Source organism: Mobula birostris, chromosome 31 (assembly GCF_030028105.1).
Source record: "Mobula birostris isolate sMobBir1 chromosome 31, sMobBir1.hap1, whole genome shotgun sequence".
Lineage (NCBI taxonomy): Eukaryota > Metazoa > Chordata > Chondrichthyes > Myliobatiformes > Myliobatidae > Mobula > Mobula birostris.
In genome coordinates, this window is record NC_092400.1 from 37,115,735 (window position 1) to 37,137,066 (window position 21,332).

General features: G+C 43.3%; 1 protein-coding gene across 3 annotated transcripts in view; it reads left to right on the forward strand.

Annotated features, from left to right (window-relative positions):
* Positions 1 to 21,332, forward strand: part of LOC140190674 (unconventional myosin-XVIIIb-like) — a 462,061-nt gene that overhangs the window by 233,245 nt on the left and 207,484 nt on the right. For all 3 annotated transcript variants that reach the window (XM_072247443.1, XM_072247444.1, XM_072247445.1), the window contains one exon: positions 15,712 to 15,856. In XM_072247443.1, coding sequence (XP_072103544.1) covers positions 15,712 to 15,856 — 145 coding nt within the window. The remainder of the gene's footprint in view (positions 1 to 15,711; positions 15,857 to 21,332) is intronic.

Genomic DNA, 21,332 nt, shown 5'->3' on the forward strand with positions numbered 1-21,332 from the left:
GACAGGCAGTGGTGTGAATTGAACCCTGACGAGTGATTGCTAGCACTGTAATGGCATTACACTAACCACTATCCAACCACACCGCCCCCAGAAAACCGTGTCCTACTAGAAGCACCTGGTAGTTGGATGGTATCTGTGATGAAACACAGTTTAAAATTTCAGTGACATTCTTTGGAAAACTGAGATTTAGATGGTGAACTACCAAACCTATTTATTGATGGATAATTAAGAACCAGCATGTCGAAATCCTGGCTCTAAGTCTGGCGGATCAGGTAGTGTCTGTGGAAAAAGAAATGATTCAGAGATGTTTAATGCAACACACACAGACTGCTGGAGGAACTCAACAGGCCAGGCAGTATCTATGGAGAAGAGTACAGTCAACGTTTTGGACCAAAACCCTTCAGCAGGACTGGAGAAAAAAAATCTGAGGGGTAGGTTTAAAAGGTGGGGGGGTGTAGGGAAGAGAAAAGCACAAGGTGATAGGTGAAACCTGAAGGGAGAGGGATGAATTTAAGAGCTGGGAAGTTGATTGATGAAGGCCATGGAAGAAAGAGAAAGGGGGAAGGAGCACCAGAGGGAGGTGATGGGTGGGCAAGGAGATAAGGTGAGAGAGGGAAAAGGGGATGGGAAATGGTAAAGGGGGGCTGGGGTGAAGTTTGGGAAACTGATGTTCATGCCATCAGGCTGGAGGCTACCCAAAGGAATATAAAGTGTTGTTCCTCCAACATAAGTGTGGCCTCATCATGACAGTGAAAGAGGCCATGGATGGATATATCAGGATGTGAAGTGGAATTAAAATGAGTGGCCAGTGGGAGATGCAGTTTTTGTGGTGGACAGAGCATAGGTGCTCGGCGAAACAGTCTCCCAATCTACGTCAGGTCTCACCGATATACAGGAGGCCACATGGGAGCACTGGGCATGGTAGATGACCACAACAGACTCGGAAGTGAAGGGTTGCTTCACCTGGAAGGACTGTTTAGGGCCCGGAATGGTAGTGAGGGAGGAGGCGTAGGGGCAGGTGTAGCACTTGTTCTGCTTGCAGGGATATGTGCCAGGAGGGAGATTAGTGGGTAGGGACGAATGGACAAGGGAGTGGCATGAGAAGCGATCCCTGCAGGATGCTGGGATGGAAGGTAAGATGTGCTTGGTAGAGATGGCAGAAGGTTCAGATGCGGAGGCTGGTGGGGTGGTAGGTGAGGACAAGAGGAACCATATCCCTGGTTGGGTGGCGGGAGGGTGGGATAAGAGCAGATGTGCATGAAATGGAAGAGATACTGTTGATGGAGATGGAGGAATTGAGAGATGACTGCATTGGTGCTGCTTCCTGCATCCATTCTGAATTCGTCGACTTCATCCATTTCGCCTCCAACTTCCACCCGGCCCTCAAATTTACCTGGCCCATTTCTGACACCTCCCTCCCCTTTCTCGATCTCACTGTCTCTATCTATGGAGACAGCCTATCCACTGATGTCTATTATAAACCCACAGACTCTCACAGCTACCTGGACTATACTTCTTCTCAGGGTTTCTCTTGTCCTCACCTATCATCCCACCAGCGTCCGTGTCCAACACATAATTCTCCAAAACTTCCGCCATCTCCAATGGGGTCCCACCACCAAGCACGTCTTTCCCTCCCCCCTACTTTCTGTAGGGATCACTCCCTATGCAATTCCCTTATCCATTCATCCCTCCTCACTGATCTCCCTCCTGGCACTTATCCTTGCAAGTGAAACAAGTGCTACACATGTCCCTACACCTCCTCCCTCACTACCATTCAGGGCCCTAAACAGTATGAGGCGATACTTCACCTGTGAGTCTGTTGGGGTCATCTTCTGTATCTGGTGCTCCCAGTGTGACCTCCTGTATATCAGTGAGACCCAACATAGATTGGGAGACCGATTCGCTAAGCCGACTCCATCTGCCAGATCTCCCAGTGGCCACCCATTTTAATTCCCCTTCCCATTCCGATATGTCCATCCATGGCCTCCTCCGTTGTCATGATGAGGCCCACTTAGGTTGGAAGAACAACACCTTACATTCTGTTTGGGTAGCCTCCAACCTGGTGGCATGACATCGATTTCTCAAACTTCCAGTAATGCCCCCCCTTCACCATTTCCCATCCCCTTTTCCCTCTCTCACCTTATCTCCTTGCCTGCCCATTGCCTCCCTCTGGTGCTCCTTCCCCCCTTTTCTTTCTTCCATGGCTTTCTGTCTCTTTCACCAATACAATTCCCAGGTCTTTACTTCATTCCTCCTCCTCCAGGTTTCACCCATCACCTTGTGTTTCTCTCTCCCCACCCTCACCTTTTAAATCTACTCCTCAGCATTTTCTCCCCACTCCTGCCAAAGGGTTTCGGCCCAAAGTGTCGACTTTTCCTAGATGCTGCCTGGCCTGCTGAGTTCCTCCAGCATTTTGTGTGTGTTGCTTGGATTTCCAGCATCTGCAGATTTTCTCTTGTTTGCGACAGGAATATTTAATGTCATTTTCAATATACAAAGTGCAAATGAGAATAAAATAATCGTTACTCCTTATCCGATACTGCAAAAGACACACACTAAAATAAAGAACACGATAAAAAGTACAATATAAATATATAGGATAATTTATATACATATATTGATTGTATGTCCATAAAGTGCACAGGAGTGTCTGTATGTAAGGTGACTCTGACAGAAAAGATAAAGAGGTGGTGATGGGGTGGGTTGGTGGGTGGAGGTGTTGATCATCCTTACTGTTTCATTCACACTCCAGGTTAATCACTTCTCACCAGAACAGCTATTAACTCTATTTCTTTAACCACAGATGCTACCTGATATGCAGTTTTCTTCAAGCGTATCCTGCCTTTTCAGATGATCTCTTTTTTTAACTGGGCCTTAAACTGCGCCTGCCTGGCCTCTCAGGAGGATGTTAGATCTCAGCACACCATTTTAGCTAGGTGAAGTCGTGTTATCCCCAGAACGCGGGTCACACGTTCCCTCAATAAACATCACAGTGACGGATAATCCAGCCACACTGTGGGAGTTTGCATTTCACAATACGCCCCAAGCAGTTCAAATTGATTTACTAAATGCTCTCTCAAGTGAATTGGGAGCATTCTCCTGCACTGCGGTGGATGTTCACAGCTTTCTGTATTTGCGAATAACAGAAATTGTCTGCTTCTGATCTTCCTGGCTCAGTACAAAATCCATACATTCAATTCTGGTCACACCATTACAGGAAGGATGTTGAAGAGGTTCACCAGGATGCTGCCTGGTTTAGAGGGCATGTGCTATAGAGAGGTTGGATAAATGTGGGTTGTTTTCTCTGGAGGGGAGGAAGCCGAGGGGAGACCTTGTCAGAGTTTTATACAGAAGATTATCAGAAGCATAGAGTAGACAGCCAGTAATGATTCCCCAGGCTTGAAGTATCTAACACTCAAGAGGATGCATTTAAAGAGAGGGGGAAAAGTTCAAAAAAGGTGTGGGGCAAGCTTTTTTTAAAAAAATGTAAAATGGTGCGTGTGTGATAAACCTCTTTGAGGCTGGGAAAGGTTCTATCTAAATTCAAGACCTCTCTTTCCAATTCTAAAGTTGCAAGCTGATCAAACCACAGATTGGTCCTTGGTTAAGACTGGATGGCCCGAGGTTTGGAAGTCAAGTTGCGCTAGGAGCTCGTGGATCGTATCCACCATTGGTTTTGTATGGAGTCAGGGAGATAAGAAGCTGGCAGTTTCTATAAATCACAAACACAGAAAACTTTTATGGTTCATTGCAGTGTAGAGCAATGTCCCAATTCATTCCACAGTGAGTTTGATCAATCAATTCCAAATGCTTGGGGCAGTGGCACTGCAGATGTTTGTTAGGAGTTTATTTCTTGAAAGCACCTTAAAGATGAAGAAAGAAACAGTATAATTGTGTAATTTTGTATGCTCTGCCTTGGAGCATGTGTAAACTGCTGCAGACTACCCCAGTTTACACAGCACCTAGTGGGAGACACAGAGAATTGTTATCTAATCTCTAGCACTTTACTTATTTATTTGGCAATCTGTTAATTGAATATGAAAAGAATTAACACCTTTCATTATAGGAGCCAAGGATGAGGTTTTATATCCGGTAGGGAAAAAGGAAAATTTATCATGCCAGCTTGATTCGCACCAAAGTTCCAGAGGGAAAAGGAAATGTGCTAATCACTGAGATCTATTATTAATCATGTTCTTCTGTCTTCATGGACATATGGATCACCCAGTGTGGTGCCGGGATTTACAACCCCTCATCCTTATTCAGTTAGTGAATCTGATTGAAAGCCATGTGGAAAGAGGATGACGAGGCATCCTGAATGTGAGAGCCACCGGCAGTCAGTCTCCCTGAGTTCGATGTGTGCAATTCACTTCTTGTGGCTTTTCTTATTTTGCATTTTGGTAAAATAATGCAGACTATTATGTAATTCAGGATCTACGTTTGTAATTCACTATCATAAAATTCAAACATCAGAGGTACAGAGGGACTTAGGAGTCCTTGTGCAAGACTCCCAGAGGTTAATTTACAGGTTGAGAAGGCAAATGCAATGTTGGCATTCATTTCAAGGGGAATAGGATATAAAAGCAAGGAGATAGTGCTGAGCCTTTATAAGACACTAGTCAGGCCACACTTGGAGTATTGTCAACAGTTTTGGGCCCCATTTCTCAGAAAGGATGTGTTGTCATTGGAGAGAGTCAAGAGGAGGTCCACGAGGATGATTCCAGGAATGAAGGGGTTAACATATGAAGAGTATTTGTCAACTTTGGGCCTGTCCTCATTGGAATTTAGAAGAATGTGTGGGGATCTCATTAAAACCTACTGAATTTTCAGAGGACTAGAGAGGGTGGATGTGGAGAGGAAGTTTCTGCTGGTGGGGGTAAACAGAACTAAAAGGAACAGCCTCAAAAAACTGAGAGACATCCTTTTAGAACAGAAGTAAGGAGGAATTTTTTGAGCCAAAGAGTGGTGAATCTGTGGAATGCTCTGCCACAGACTGCAGTGGACGCCAAGTCCATGGGTATATTTAAAGCAGAAGTTGTTAGATTCCTGATTGGTTGGGGAATCAAGAGAGATAGTGAGATGGCAAGTGTTTGGGGTTGAGTGGGATCTGGAATCAGCTATGATGAGACAGTAGAGTGTACTTGATGGGCTGAAGGGCCTAAATATGCTGCTGTCTTTTGGTCTTATTATTCCATTGATCTTGTGTGAATTATAAAAAAAAATTGAACAGTACAACACAGGAAAAATTCAAAAAGTTCAAAGTCCAAAGTAAATTTCCTATCAAAGTACATACATGTCATCATATACAACCCTGAGATTCACTTTCTCGTGAGCATACTCAATAAATCTATAGAATAATAACCATAATAGAATCGATAAAAGACTGCCCAATGTGGGCGTTCAACCAGAGTGCAAAAAGCAGTAAACCGTGCAAGTTCAAAATGAAAGAAATAATAATAATAAATAAATAAGCAATAAATATCAAGAACATTAAATGAAGAGACCTTGAAAGAGAGTCCATGGGTTGTGGGAAAGTTTCAGTGATGGGGCAAGTGATGTTATCCCTTTGATTCAAGAGCCTGATGGTTGAGGGGCAATAAGTTCCTGAATCTGGTGGTGCATGACTTCCCAACTTTTATAATCAATGCTCTAAAATGATGAAGGCATATGCCTTCTTCACTATCCCAATAACTTGTGTTTCCACTTTCAGGTACCTGATTACCCATATGTAATAGCAACCCAGACAGTGACTGTGGATTAGGTACCTGATTACCCATATGTAATACCAACCCAGACTGTGATTGTGTTCCAGCCAGACCCAACAATGATTGTGAAAAGGACAGAAGTTGATGAGTGGGTGGCCCCAGTATTTGTCAATCTGCCCTGCAATTGCCGAAATGAGGTACTTGTCCATTGGCTAGTCCAAATACATTCCCACAGAAGGTACCTTCTTAACAGTTGTTAAAGTGAATCATTTTCAAGTGGTTTTATTTTGTGGAAATTTACACACAGTAGGTACAGGAGGTACATAATAACGTGATCACTGAGTGTACGATCATGGTTGACCTCTGCTATAGCCCATCCACTTCAAGGTCAGAAGTGCTGTGCATTCAGAGATGTTCTTCTGCACATCACTCTTATAACACGTTGTTATTTGAGTTACTGTCGCATTCTTGTCAGCTTGATCTAGTCTGGCCTTTCCCCTCTGACCTCTCTCATTAACAAGCATTTTCATCCACAGAACTGCCGCTCACTGGATTTTTTTTTGTTTTTTGCACCATTCTTTGTAAATTTTAGAGCCTGCTGTGTGTGAAATTTCCAGGAGATCAGCAGTTTCTGAGATACTCAAACCACCCTGTCTGGCACCAACAATCATTCGTGGTCAAAGTCACTTAGATCACATTTCTTCCCCATTCTGATGTTTAACTGAGCCTCTTGACCATGTCTGCATGCTTTATGTGTTCAGTTGCTGCCACATGATTATATATTTGCATTATCAAGCAGATGTGCCTAATAAAGTGGCTACTGAGTTTAGATTTAGTTGTATAGCTTAGCGTGAGGTGTGCGTACATAAAATGAATATGAATCACCATCTGTGTGTATTTACCTTCCTGAATAACTGTGCACAATAAAGTAGCTGGAAATCGATCTCTGTGGGAAGCATTTGAACACAGTTGAAAGATTCTGAGCTTCTGTAATCTCTTCACTGCTTATACAATGCTGAGTTGTGGCTTCAGGCTGGCCCTACATTCTCTTACTTGATGTGAAGCGTAAATGACATTTTACAAAGCATGGCTTTAACTCGTTCTGCACAGAAACATAGATCTATCATGCTGCCTGCTTCACTTATCATAAAGGAGGCCTTGGTAGTACTGTAATCCATGGAAAATCCGTACTTCAAGGCATTTTGAAGTTGAAAATGACAGGCTAACTCAAAATCAAACAAAACTGAGCCTTACCATTCCATAGGTGAGGCATATCCAGCACTGAGTGTGTCAAGATAGCTCCTTGTTCAGAACATCCACACATGCCTGTTTCCCCAGCACTATCACGTTACTCCTGTACCGACGTTGGGCAGCCATCATTTGCTCATCCTCTGTCCACGAATTGCCTCAGGCTCCTGTTGCACCACAGCCCCTCCCCACTTTCTGCTGGTCCTCTCCCTTCACCACATTCAGTCCTGATGCAGAGTTTTGACTCAAAGCATCAAAAGTTCCTTCCTATCCACAGATACTGCTAAGCCCACTGAATTCCACCAACAGATTGTCCGGGGTCGGCATCTGCAGTCTCTTGTGCATCCAGATTCTTTTCACTCACACCATTGCACAATGTATGACACCAACACAATGGTGGAAGCTCGTATCAGAGCTAGAGGGGGTCGCAGATGAACATAGAAACATAGAAATCTACAGCACGTTACAGGCCCTCTGGCTCACAATGTTGTGCCAACCATGTAACCAACTCTAGAAGCTGCCTAGAATTTCCCTACCACATAGCCCTCTATTTTTCTAAGCTCCATGTACCTATCTAAAAGGCTCCTAAAAGTTCCTATTGTATCCGCCTCTCCTACCTTTGCTAGCAGTGCATTCCACGCACCCACCACTCTGTGTGGAAAAAACTTATCTCTGACATCCCCATTGTACCTACTTCCAAGCACCTCAAAATTGTGCCCCTCATGTTAGCCACTTCAGCCCTGGGAAAAAGCCTCTGACTATCCACATGATCAATGCCTCTCATCATCTTAAGCACCTCTATCAGGTCACCTCTCATCCTCCATCGCTCCAAGGAGAAAAGGCCAAGTTCATTCAACCTCACAATCCAGGCAACATCCTTGTAAATCTCCTCTGCACTCTCTCTATAGTATCCACATCCTTCCTGTAGTGAGGTGACCAGAAATGAGCACAGTTCTCCAAGTGGGGTCTAACTTGTATAGCTGTAACATTATCTCACGGCTCTTGAACTCAAACCCATGGTTGATGAGTACAAACACACCATACACCTTCTTAACAACAATGTCAACCTGCACAGCAGCTTTGAGTGTCCAATGGACATGGATCCCAGGAGTTCTCAGATCCTCCACGCTGCCAAGAGTCTTTCCATTTATACTATATTCTGTCTTCAAAATATGACCTACCAAAATGAACCACTTCGCACTTATCTGGGTTGAATTCCATCTGCCATTTCTCAGCCCAGCTTTGCATCTTATTGCTGTCCTGCTGCAGCCTTTGACAACTCTCCAGATTATCTACAACAAGCCCAACCTTTGAGTCAATAGCAAACTTACTAATCCACCCTTCTACTTCTTCATCCAGGTCATTTATAAAAAACACTCAAAGAGGAGAGGTCCCAGAACATATCCCTGCAGAACTCCATTGGTCGCCTTGAGGGGATCACTGGTGATCAACACTCGAGGTATCACTGATAATCAATACTAGAGGTTTGGAGAGATCAGTGCTAAAGCAGACTATCTGGCTCTTAGTAACACACATCAAAGTTGCTGGTGAACGCAGCAGGCCAGGCAGCATCTCTAGGAAGAGGTGCAGTCGATGTTTCGTCAGGGTCTCGGCCTGAAACGTCGACTGCACCTCTTCCTAGAGATGCTGCCTGGCCTGCTGCGTTCACCAGCAACTTTGATGTGTGTTGCTTGAATTTCCAGCATCTGCAGAATTCCTGTTGTTATCTGGCTCTTAGTTCCTGGTTTCGGGCACCCAAAGTGGAAAGGTCAAGGGGGAGGTTCCAGATAAGAGTGATCCAATCAAGATTGCAATGGTGGAGCTGGCAGATGATCACACATAACAATGGCAGTGAAGGGTCCCGAGTCGTCTTGCATTCCATGCCCCTGGACCCTGTCCCTGATCTGTCAGGGTGGCTGCCCGTGTATCAGCTCCATGTTTAACAAAGTCACGCATTAAGGGAATTCACCCTAAGGTCCAGGAATAAGTCCTATGGTGGAAGAGTATCATACTCAAATTGAGTGATCATACAGCTCAGTTTTGATCACATGGTGAAGAATTGATCTATATCTACTGTTGCCAGAGAAACCTTTATACTGAAGTGTTCATGTGGCCTTTGCTCCTGAAGAAGGTGATGAAGAAGGGCAAACTAAGGGAAATACCTAAAAACGGTGAGGTGCCAGCCTTGTATAAGCTAGAGACCTCACCCTCACCACTCAGATTGAAATTCTACAGTGTGACCGTGTGTATGGTGGTGGACAATTAAACAGTAAACGGGGCAGTAAGGCAGCAAAAACACGAAGAGAGGAATTTCACCTCAGTGCCTTTCGTCAATTCAGTAAAGACACATGCTTGGCATGTGGCCAAGTGGTTAAGGCGTCGGTCTAGTGATCTGAAGGTCGTGAGTTCAAGCCTCAGCTGAGGCAGCGTGTTGTGTCCTTGAGCAAGGCACTTAACCACACATTGCTCTGCGACGACACTGGTGTCAAGCTGTATGGGTCCTAATGCCCTTCCCTTGGACAACATTGGTGTCATGGAGAGGGGAGACTTGCAGCATGGGCAACTGCAGGTCCTCCATACAACCTTGCCCAGGCCTGCGTCCTGGAAACCTCCCAAGGCGCAAATCCATGGTCTCACCAGGCTAACGGATGCCTATTAATGCAAAATTTCAAATAAACATCAGTTTCTAACTTTTAGTTTCTACAAAGCAGCAGAGTGGAGAGTATATTTACCAGCCGTCAGAAACAGCATGAAAAATGAGCCGTTTTCTTCGCTCTATAATCCCAGGCTTGATCAAGCTATGTTATTAATAGCCTCTGTCACCACTGGTCTGAAACCTTCCCTCTGCATTGCTGGATTATTACAGCAATTTATATTACACTTGTGAAAAATGCAATGTCACCAGCTCAGATTGTGCTCCCTTGCTGTATTAATTGTCAGTGGCATTTCCCGAGCAGCACAACACTATAAAAAGCAGGTGCTTAAATGATCTAAAGGGGTTTTGTACCTGACGAAGCGATTACTGTTGATTTCTTCATTAACTACAGGCGCTAAAATCTAAACACGGAATTATTATCTTCATGAGCTTGCATCTACAATGGGCGCATTTTCAGCAGCTTTGCTGATACTGCACTAAATACATTGGCTTTGATCTGCTGATTGCATCTTCATAGCAAATCGCTAGAGCACACCAATTAGGATAACTGATTATAGTCACCCACTCTTAAAGAGATTGAAAGATCGGCTTTATTTGTCACAAGTACATCGGAACATATGGTGAAACGCAGCGTTTGAGTCGATGACCAATACAATCCGAGGATGTGCTTGGGGCAGCCGTAGCCTACAAATATCAGTAGACTTTCAGCACCAACGTAGCATGCTCACAACCTAAAGCTAACCCGCAAGCCTGTTTGGAGTGTGGGAGGAAATCCCACGTTGTTACGAACAAGGTAGACTCCTTACAGATAGAGGCAGGAACTGAAACCCGATTTGGTCATGGTAGGCACTGTAAAGCATTGCGATTATTGCTGCACCACCGTGCTGTCCTGGAGCTTATGTTGTTTTCGACTAGATAGGATGAATGCCACATCAAGGCCAATCATCCCAACCAGCTGATGCTGGGCTTTACAGTCCACTTGTGCCTCCTCCCATCTTTCCTCATCGATGTAGCCTTTCTTTCCCTTTTTCATTTACATGTCCAGCCTCTCCTTAAAGACACCAATCTATTTGCCACAATCACTCCATGTGGTAACATGGTCCACATTCATATCTCTCTTTAGAGAGAGACGTTTTCAGGTTTCTTGATGAATTATGTTCTTCACAACATAGAGCAGCACAGGCTGACGCCCTACAGCCCATGATACCTGCACCAAACATGATGTCAGATCAAACCAAATCCCTTCTGTCAGTAGGGAATCCATAGCCCTTTCTTCCTCGCATGTTCATGTGCCCGGTGGAAACATTCTCACTACATTCATATTCTTTGCAGTTTTTAAATGCTATTGGGTTTCTTCTCTATCCATGACCATGAGAGCTAGAAATTCTGGGACATGCATTGAGGAAAAAGAAGCTCAAACATCTTGTAGTGATGGGAAAAATTGATGGAAGTAAAAGTCAACAATGCATGACATTCATGAATTACATCAAGTGTTGCTTGGGCAAAAGTTTTAAAGAGTCTGTTAGAATTTCTCAGACAGATGGAAGACCATGATCGTCCACATCATACATAATGATGATGAGGATATGGTTACTCCTTAGCCTTCTCAAGAGAGCAACTGCAATGAATGTTAGCATTCATTTCAAGAGCAAGTATGTGATGCTGAGGCTTTATAAGGCACTGATTAGGCCTCACCTTGAGTATTGTGAACAGTTTTAGGCTCCTCAACTAAGAAAAGATGTGCTGGCATTGGAGAGGGTTCAGAGGTGGTTCACAAGGATGATTCTGGGAATAAAGGGGTTGTCATACGAGGAACATTTCATCGCCCTAGGTCTGTACTCACTGGAATTTAGAAGGATGGGGGTGTGGTGATCTCATTGAAACCAAACGTTAAAAGGTCAAGACAGAGTAGATGTGGAAAGCATGTTTCCCCTGGCAGGGGAGTCAAGGACAAGAGGGCACAACCTCAGGATAGAGGGGTGTCCATTTAAAACAGAGATGCCGAGAAACTTCTTTAGCCAATTTGTTAAAACAGGTATCTGTGGAGGCCAGTTCATTGGATGTATTTAGGGCAGAGCTTGATAGCTTCTTGATTGGACATGGCATCAAAGGTTCCGGGGAGAAGGCCAGTAAATAAGGTTGAGGAGGGGAAAAAAGGAATAGCCATGATTGAATGGCGGAACAGACTCAATGGGCCAAATAACCTAATTCTGGTCCAGTGTCTTATGGTCTCAATCTCTCAAGGGAAACAAAAGTCAATCTGTTCATTGTTCCCTGATATGTGTAGTCTTATATCTCCAGTACCACCCTTATTAATATTCTGCATTTCTTGCATTTTCCTTATAACGCAGGAGCCAGGATAGCACACAAGACCCAAGTGTAGTCAAACCAAGATTTGACAGCAGTTTAGCAATATTTCCTAATCTTCCAGATCTAATCAGAATCAAGTTTATTCTTATTGTCTTATATATGAAGTATGTTGTTTTTGGCAGCAGTATTGTATGAAGACATAAAATGACTATAAATTACAAAATTGATGAGGAGTGCAAAAAAAAGGTAATGTTCATGGGTTCATGGACCATTCAGAAATCTGATAGTGGAGGGAAAGAAGCTCTTTCTGAATCATTCAGTGTGGGTCATCAGCTGATGTGATATTTACCAGTCTGGAATGAGTAAAATATTGGAGCGAAATATCTGATGAAAGAGGAGGCACTCGTGGCAGGCCATTATTGGAGGAGATAGGCTGAATGCCCTCTATGAACGCATGTGTTTCAGGAGCCTCAGAAAGTCGTCAAATGTCCTTCCCAATTTAAATACAAAGGTCAAATGCAGAGGGCTCCCTTTTCTCAGTCGAGCTTTTACTGACTTCTGCCCTGCAGCAGAGAGTCATATGGAATTAGAATTGGAATTGGTTTATTATTGTCACGTGCACTGGATTCAGTGAAAAGCTGGTCTTGCATATAGTTCATGCAGATCAGATCATTACACAGCGCACTGAGGTGAACAAGGGAAAACGACAACAGTGCAGAATAAAATCTAAAAGCTACAGAAAGTGCAGTGCAGATAAACAATAAGGTGCAAAATCATAATGACGTAGATTGGAAGGTCAAGTGTCCCTCAAGTAGGCCTACTTCTGCCCTTAGGCCTGGTATGTGATTTTAGACCTTTGTCTATTGTGTCCAATGGAAGATGGGAGGAGAGAGACGGTCTGGACTCGTTGATTACACTGGCTGCTTTACTGAGGCAGTGAGAAGTATACACAGTTTCTCATAGTCAGGAGCAGAGCAATTGCCATACCAAGCAGATAGGATGCTTTCTGTGGTGCACTGATAAAAATTGGTTAACAAAGATATACTAAATTTCTTTAGTAAAGTGTTGGAGAGCTTTCTTTGCCATAGCACCTACAGTATGTAGTTGGACCAGGGCAAGCTATTGGTGATGGTCACTGAGGAACACGAACCTCTCAATCTCAACACTACTGGTGAAGACAAGAGTATATGCAATGACTCCTTCCTGAAGTCAATAATCAGTTCTTTAGTTTTGCTAACATTCAGGGAGAGGCTGTTGACTTGACACCATATTACTCAGCTCCCTGTCTCTTTCCTGTACTTCAACTCATTGTTATTTATGATATGGCCCACTACAGTGGCATTGCATGAAAATGCAAATTGAGATAGAGCAGAACCTGTCCACATAGTCATGAATGTACGAAGAGCTGAGAACGCAACCTTGTGAAACATTAGTTGAAAGTAATTTAGACAGAGGTGTTGCTCCCTCTCCTTACTGACCGTGGTATGTTGGTCAGGAAGTCGAGATCTGTGGTATATCTTAGCAGCATGCTGAGGCGAGGGGCCTGAAACAAGGTGAGGACAGGCTGGATCTGATTTTGGGAACATTACGGTCTCTTTGGTTTGTAAAACAAACCTGAAACAGCAAACAAATACGAAGTACCTGCTCTCTTGATGCAAGTGCAGTCACTCAGAGAAACCTTGCTGGGTTATGTCACTTCGTTCCTTGCTGACGTACTACAAGTGTCCAGAGAAACTCAATGGTGAGAAGTTTCCATATTTGATTAATGCATCTTCTGAATTTATGGTTGGTGGGGAATTTGACTGCAGTGCAGAACTCCCAAAGCTGTAGCTACTCTTGTCCTCACTGACAGCTTCTGGACAACTTCCTGCCTTAAGTCTACTTCATATTAGGAGGCTGCCCCTTGCACTGTCAGGGACTGAGCATTGATGGACATGAAAGTACATCTGGAATTTGTTAATTACATTCCTTCTTTGGTGAGTTAACCAGGCTGAACCCACTCATTTTAAGGAGAAGACAAGCTGTAATATTCAAGCTTCAGCCCAAAGCAAAATGCACGTGAAATATTAAGTTAATGCCGACTTTGGGGTTAACTTTCAACCAATGACATTTCTGGATTCAGGCTGGATCTGATAGATACGAATGGATTTGGGTTTCTATGTGACGTGTGTAGGTTTTCACTCCACACTTGCTGTTGGTATCTTGAGCAGCTGGACAGAGAGGAGACTTTTGACCATACACTGTAGAAAGGCTGTATGTAGGTATGGGACTGTTCTTTTTTGGTGTTCCAGTTGGGTAAAATTCCATATGGTCTCAGAATGAAGCTCCCTCTGTGTTGTCCTGCAACTTCACCTTCAAAAGGCAAGTGAGTGTAAGACCAGTTACATGTCCTGATGAAGAATCTCAGCCCAAAATGTCGACTGGTTGTCCTTCTCCATAGATGCTGCTTAACTTAGTGAGTTCTAGCAGCATTTTGTGTGTGGCTTAAGATTTCCAACATCTGCAGAATGTCTTGTGTTTATAACATGCCATTGCTTCTCCCCAGTACTTTCCAATGGGACTTTTCCCAGAAGGGATTGTCACCCATTTTAAACAGGGACAGATGATCTTCGTATTTCCTCATAAAAGAGGGGACTTCATTGTGGGCTGAGTTCAGATCCTTTTGATTATCATTAACAGAATGCTTCACAGAATGTCAAAGGACACCACCTTCCCCTCAGTATCCAGCTGACATGGTGTTGAGATCCACCTTTTGCATTTTGGAAGCACTGATTTCATGTTGATGAATCTTAATCAGAACTGATCCATCTTAGAGTAGAAGTTAGTTTTAAGCTGCAGAGTGTTTTGGTTGGGGGGGGGCAGAGTAGTTGCATCAAGGTTTGGTATAAACACCGAAGAATGGAAAAGCCTGCAAACAGCTCACTTCAGCACAGGAAAGGCCCTTCCCACCATGTACCAAGAGTGCTGCCACAAAGAAAGCAGCATCCGTGATCAAGGACACCCACTATCCAAGATATTCTTACTTCTCGATGCTGCCATCAGGAAGGAGTTACAGGTGACTTAGGACCAACCCCACCAGGTCAGGAACAGTTATTGTCCTTCAACCATCAGGGTTCCTGAACCAATGTGGATAACTTCACTCACCACAAATAACGAAATAATCACTGAACGCAACCTATGGTCTCACTTCCAAAGACTCTACTGCACCTGTTAACAGTATCATTTATTTACTTATTTATTGTTATTATTTGTTTCTTTTTTGTAGTTTATCTTTTGAACATTGGTTGCTTATCAGTCTGTGTAGTTTTTCATTGATTTTTTTGCACTTCTTTGATCTACTGTGAATGCCTGTGAGAAAATGATTTTACAGGGCTACTTAATTTAAAGATTAAAGAGTGCAGTGAGAGAGCCACAAACATTCACCTTATTTCTCTCTCCACAGATGCTGCCTGACCTGCTGATTGTTTCGGAGATAGCCGGCACTTGCAGTTTTCTGATTACCAGTATCTGTCTCTTACTCTGTCCACAGGTGCCGCCTGATATGTTTAGTGTTTTTGTAATTTCTGGATTTGTTTCAGATATCCAGCACCTGCAGTTTTCTGACTACAGTTATCTGTCTCTTTCTTCCTCCAGTTTAGTGTCCTAGTGGTTTCTGAATTTGTTTCAGATTTCTTACAGTTTTTACTGAATTTGCTCTTTTGGTACCTTGCTGACTATGATGTTATGATAGAATAGATTAATTTGTTTGCAGTTAGTTTGTATGTGACCCACAATCTTAGTCTTTTCACCTGTCAGTTCAAGGTTCAGGTACGTACGCAGGAGGAGTGCAAGGGTCTGCTCTGGATCCTTGATGAAGAGGCCTTAGTTGAAGGCTCCAAGGACACTGCAGTGCTCGATCGTCTCTGTTCCTATTTTGAGAAGAAAGGACTGGAAAAGGAAGGTAATAATAGCAGCACAAGTAACAACCCATTTGTTTGTTAATGCATACCCTAGGAAATGTGTTAAGTATCGGGAACTACAGTTTTAATTAGTTCCTTTAATTTGCACATTCAGAAAAATCAGCTGCAGTTCGAGATGGTTTATTGAGTAGAGAATCTGTAAAAGGAACATTGCTCACCTTCAATGTGCTTTTTGTAGATAATAGCTGCTCTTACTTTTTGGGTGATGTTACTATCATTGCATGTGGGTAATGAAGAACAGAATATTGACAGATACTTGGATTTTGTTGCTTCAGGAGAAAAACCATTAGATCTTTTGAACACCTGCTTTTCCAGCAGATATTTCAATGAGTAAATTTATACAATAATCTAAAAGTGCACTGATTTGAATGAACTGTCCTGTTTAGATTCAGTTACCCACAGGAATGATATCTCTAAGCTTGAAAGAATACAGAGCAAATTGCTGCAACTTGTGGGGTTGGGCTACAGACAAAGGTTGAATCAGATATTATTTCCCTGGGATGAAGAGAAATCTTACAGATGTTCAAGAAACTATGAGGGGCATAGATAGGGTAAATACATGCAGACTCCCCCCCACCCACCCCCCGCCACCGAGGTTGAGTGAGACTAGATATAGAATTAGAGTGAAAGCATAAAGGTTTCTGATTCTGAATGGTCCATGAAACCATGCTCACTCCCTCATTATATTGCTCTTTTAGCCTAATGCATTATTTATTTTATACAAATTACTTATTGTGCCTTAATGTATATTTCTTGATGTTTCACTCCACTGCTGCTGCAAAACAACAAACTTCAGAACATCTGTAGAAACTTTCTAGTCCCTGGTGATTGTCTTTGGCAATTTGGGATTGGTCAGTTTGACATTGTGGGCATCACTGAGTCACGGCTGAAAGAAGGCCATATTTGGGATCTTAACAAAGGACATACTTGGTAGGACTAATCAAAATAGGATATACATGGTAAATGGTAGGGCATTGAAGAATGCAGCAGAACAGAGGGATCTAGGAATAATGGTGCATAGTTCCTTGAAGGTGGAATCTCATGTGGATAGGGTGGTGAAGAAAGCTTTTGGTATGCTGGCCTTTATAAATCAGAGCATTGAGTATAGAAGTTGGGATGTAATGTTGAAATTGTACAAGGCATGGGTAAGGCCAAATTTGGAATATTGTGTACAGTTCTGGTCACCGAATTATAGGAAAGATGTCAACAAAATTGAGAGAGTACAGAGAAGATTTACTAGGATGTTTCCTGGTTTCATCTCCTAAGTTACAGAGAAAGGTTGAACAAGTTGGGTCTTTATTCTTTGGAGTGTAGAAGGTTGAGGGGGGATTTGATAGAGGTATTTAAAATTATGAGGGGGATTGATAGAGTTGACGTGGATAGGCTTTTTCCATTGAGAGTGAGGGAGATTCAAACAAGAGGACATGAATTGAGAGTTAAAGGGCAAAAGTTCAGAGATAACATGAGGGGGAACTTCTTTACTCAGAGAGTGGTAGCTGTGTGGAACGAGCTTCCAGCAGAAGTGGTTGAGGCAGGTTCGATGTTGTCATTTAAAATTAAATTGGATAGCTATATGGACAGGAAAGGAATGAAGGGTTATGGGCTGAGTGCAGGTCAGTGGGACTAGGTGAGAGTAAGAGTTTGGCACAGACTATAAGGGCCGAGATGGCCTGTTTCCATGCTGTAATTGTTATATCGTTATATGGTTATATATGGTTATACTTTGTATCGAAAGGACAGGCAGGAAGGCATAGGTAGCGTTGCAGCTCTAGTGGGAAGAGATAGAATCACATCTTTAGAAAGAGGTGGCATAGGGTAAGAATGTTGAATCTTTGTGGGTGGAGTAAAACCTTTGTGGAAACTGCAAGGGTAAAAATACCATCATGGCATTCATGTATAGGACTCCAAATTGTAGCCAAGACGTGGGGTTGGGTTTGTAAAGGGAGCTGGAAAGGCATGTAATAACAGTAATGTCACAATTCTAATTGGGGACTTCAATATTCAAGGGGATTGGGAAAATCAGGATGATATCGGATCACAAGAGAGGAAATTTGTTGAGTACCTGTGAGATGGCTTTTTAAAGCAGCTTGTGCTTGAGTGTACTCGAGAAAAGGATATTTTGGATTGGCTGTTGTGTAATAACCCAGATGTTATAGGGGAGCTTAATGTAAAGGAACCCTTAGAAGACTGATCATAATATGATTGAATTCATACTGCAATTTGAGAGGGAGAAGCACAAGTCAGATGTATCAGTATCACAATGGAATAAAGGGAATTACAGAGGCTTGAGAGAGGAGCTTGCCCAGGTGGATTAGAGGAGGATACTGGTGGTGATGAAGGCAGAGCAGAGATGGCTGAAGATTCTGGGAATAGTTCATGAGGCGCAGGATAGATATGTCCCACAGAAGAAGTTGTTCTCAAATGGCAGGGGTAGACATCCGTGGCTGACAAGGGAAGTTAAGGACTGCATAAAAGCCAAGGAAAGGGCATATAAGGTAGTAAAACTGAGTGGGAAGTTCAATGATTGGGAAGCTTTTAAAATCCAACAAAAGGCAACTAAAAAAGCTACAAGGGAAAAGATGAAATGAGGATAAACTAGCCATTAATATAAAGCAGGGTACTGAAAGTTTTTTTTTCCGGTTATATTAAAAGAGAGGTGAGAGTTGATATTGGACCTTTGGAAAATGATGCTGGTGAGGTAGTAATGAGATCTGCCAAAGAAACGGCAGATGAACTTAATGAGCACTTTGCACCAGTCTTCATTTTGGAAAACACTAGCATGTGCCAGAGGTCCGTGAGTGTTATTGCTGTTACATAGGAAAAATTGCTAGGCAAGCAAAGGTCTTAAGGTGGATAAGTCACCTGGACCAGATGGACCACATCCTAGAGTCCTGACAGAGGTTGCTGAAGAAATAACAGATGCATTGGTCATGATCTTTAAGTATTCTGGGAAGCAAGGAAGAAAAACAAAAGAAAGGAAATTATAGCAGCACACACAAAATGCTGGAGGAATTCAGCAGGCCAGGCAGCATCTATGATAAAAAGAACAGTCAACATTTCAGGCCAAAGTATCGACTGTACTCTTTTCTATAGATACTGCCTTGCCTGCTGAGTTTCTCCAGCACTGTGTGTGTTGATTGGATTTCTAGTATCTGCAGATTTTCTCATTTGTGAAGGGAAATTATAGGCCAATTAGCCTAATATCAGCAGTTGGGAAAGTGTTGGAATCTATTATTAAGGGTAGGATTTTGGGGGTACTTGGAGACTAATGATAAAATAAGTCAAAGTCAGCATTGTTTTTGTAAAGGGAAATCTTGCCTGACAAATCCATTGGGGTTCATCGAGGAAGTAACAAGCAGGGTGGACAAAGGAGAGGCAGTGGATGTCATTTAATTGGATTTTCAGAAGGGATTTGATAAGATGCCACATGAGGCTGCATAACAAAATAAAATTCCATGGCTTTACAGGAAAGATACTGGCATGGATAGAGGAATGGCTGACAGGCAGGCGGCAGCGAGTGGGAATAAAGGAGACCTTTTCTGGTTGGCTGCTAGTGACTAGTGGTGTTCCTCAGGGGTCAGTATTGGGACCACTGCTTTTCACATTGAAAGTGATTTAGATAGTGGAATTGATGGGTTTGTGGCAAAATTTTCAGATGATATGAAGATAGGCAGAAGGGTAGATAGTGCTGAGAAAGCAATGCAATTGCAGCAGGACAAATTGGAGGAGTGGGCAAATTAGTGGTTGATGGAATACAGTAACATACACAAAATGCTGGAGGAACCCTGCAGGCTATGCAGCATCTATAGAAAAAAATATAGTCAATGTTTCAGGCAGAGACCCCTCGGCAGGACAGGAGAGAAAAAGATAAGGAGTAGATTTCAAAGGTCAGGGTGGGGAGAGTGAAACACAAGGTGGTAGGTGATACCAGGAGGAGGAGGGATGAAGTAAATAGCTGCTGGGAAGTTGATTGGTAAAAGAGATGTAGGGCTGGTGGGGGGGGGGGTAGTCTGATAGGTGGGGATAGAAGGCCATGGAAGGCCAGAGGAGGTTCACGAAGATGATTCCAGGAATGAAGGGGTTAACATATGAGGAGTGTTTGACAGCTTTAGGCCTGTACACACTGGAATTTAGGGGAATGTGGGGCAGGGGGATCTCATTGATAGGTTGGATGTGGGGAGGGTGTTTCTGTGGTGGGGGTATCTGGAACTAGAGGGAACAGTCTAAGAATTGAGGGGTGACCTTTTAGAACAGAGACAAGGAGAAATTTTTTGAGCCAGAGGGTAGTGAGTCTGTGGAATGCTCTGCCATAGACTATGGCGGAAGCCAAGTCCGTGGGTATACTTAAGATGGATGTTGATAATTTCCTTATCGGTCAAGGCATCAAAGGATATGACGAGAAGGCAGGTGTATGGGGTTGAGTGGGATCAGCCATGATGGAATGGTGGAGCAGACTCAATGGGCTGAATGGCCTAATTCTGCTCCTGTGTCTTATGGTGACATGAACACTCGTTGAACAAATGTAGGTGCTGGGCAGTGACTGTAATCTCAGCTCTGTACATTGGTTGAGTGATAATAAACTTGATTCGGATTCAATGGCAACCTACCCCTTGACTGTTAGGCCACTGGCGTGTAGGGCAGTAATGAAGGCCTCCATATCTGACAGTGTTCAGGGCTTCCTTCATCATGTCAGTAGCTTGGTTTTCACTACCATCAGACATGCAAGTCCCAGATTGAGACTCATGAACACTGTCACACTCAGATGTAGAAGGATTCTTCATGGTTGTTTCCATAACAGTCAGGATTGTTCGCCCTGAGCTGAACCTCCCCAAACCTGGAGGAATGGTAGACCACTCTTAGTCTGTCCTCTACCTTTTGACCTATTTGGCATGACCCTACCAAGAGCCAAAGCATAAAGTCCTGACTCCAGCCAAGACAGCTCTCCAGATCATTGAAGAATGCAAGCCTCCCAACCACAAGAAGTTTGTAATCCTCTTAGAAGCTAAAGGCAACTGGAGGGCAGATTTCTTCACTCAGAGGGTTGTGAGAGTGTGGAACAAGCTGCCAATGGAAGTGCTGTATTGTGTTCAATTGCAATATTGAAGAGGAATTATGGATATGCACATGGATGGGAACGGTATGGAGGGCTATGTTCCAGGAGCTGGTAGCTGAGACAGGACTATTTGGGCCTAATTCTGTGCTGTAGTACTCTGACTCTATTCAGTCTTAATCCGTTTTCCAGTCTGTTACAAAGATTCTGTTTTTGAAGTTCACGTACAAGTAGAAACTGTATACCCAGGGTTTCCTCTCAAGTCAGAGGAACAAAGGGCAGTTGTTCAGAGAAAAATTCAGAGGTCAGTGATTGGGTCAAACTTGCAGACAGACTTCAATTAGGTTCTTTCCAATAGAAAATGGATGTGCATTTATACAACACCTCTCATTTCCTGAGGAAGTACA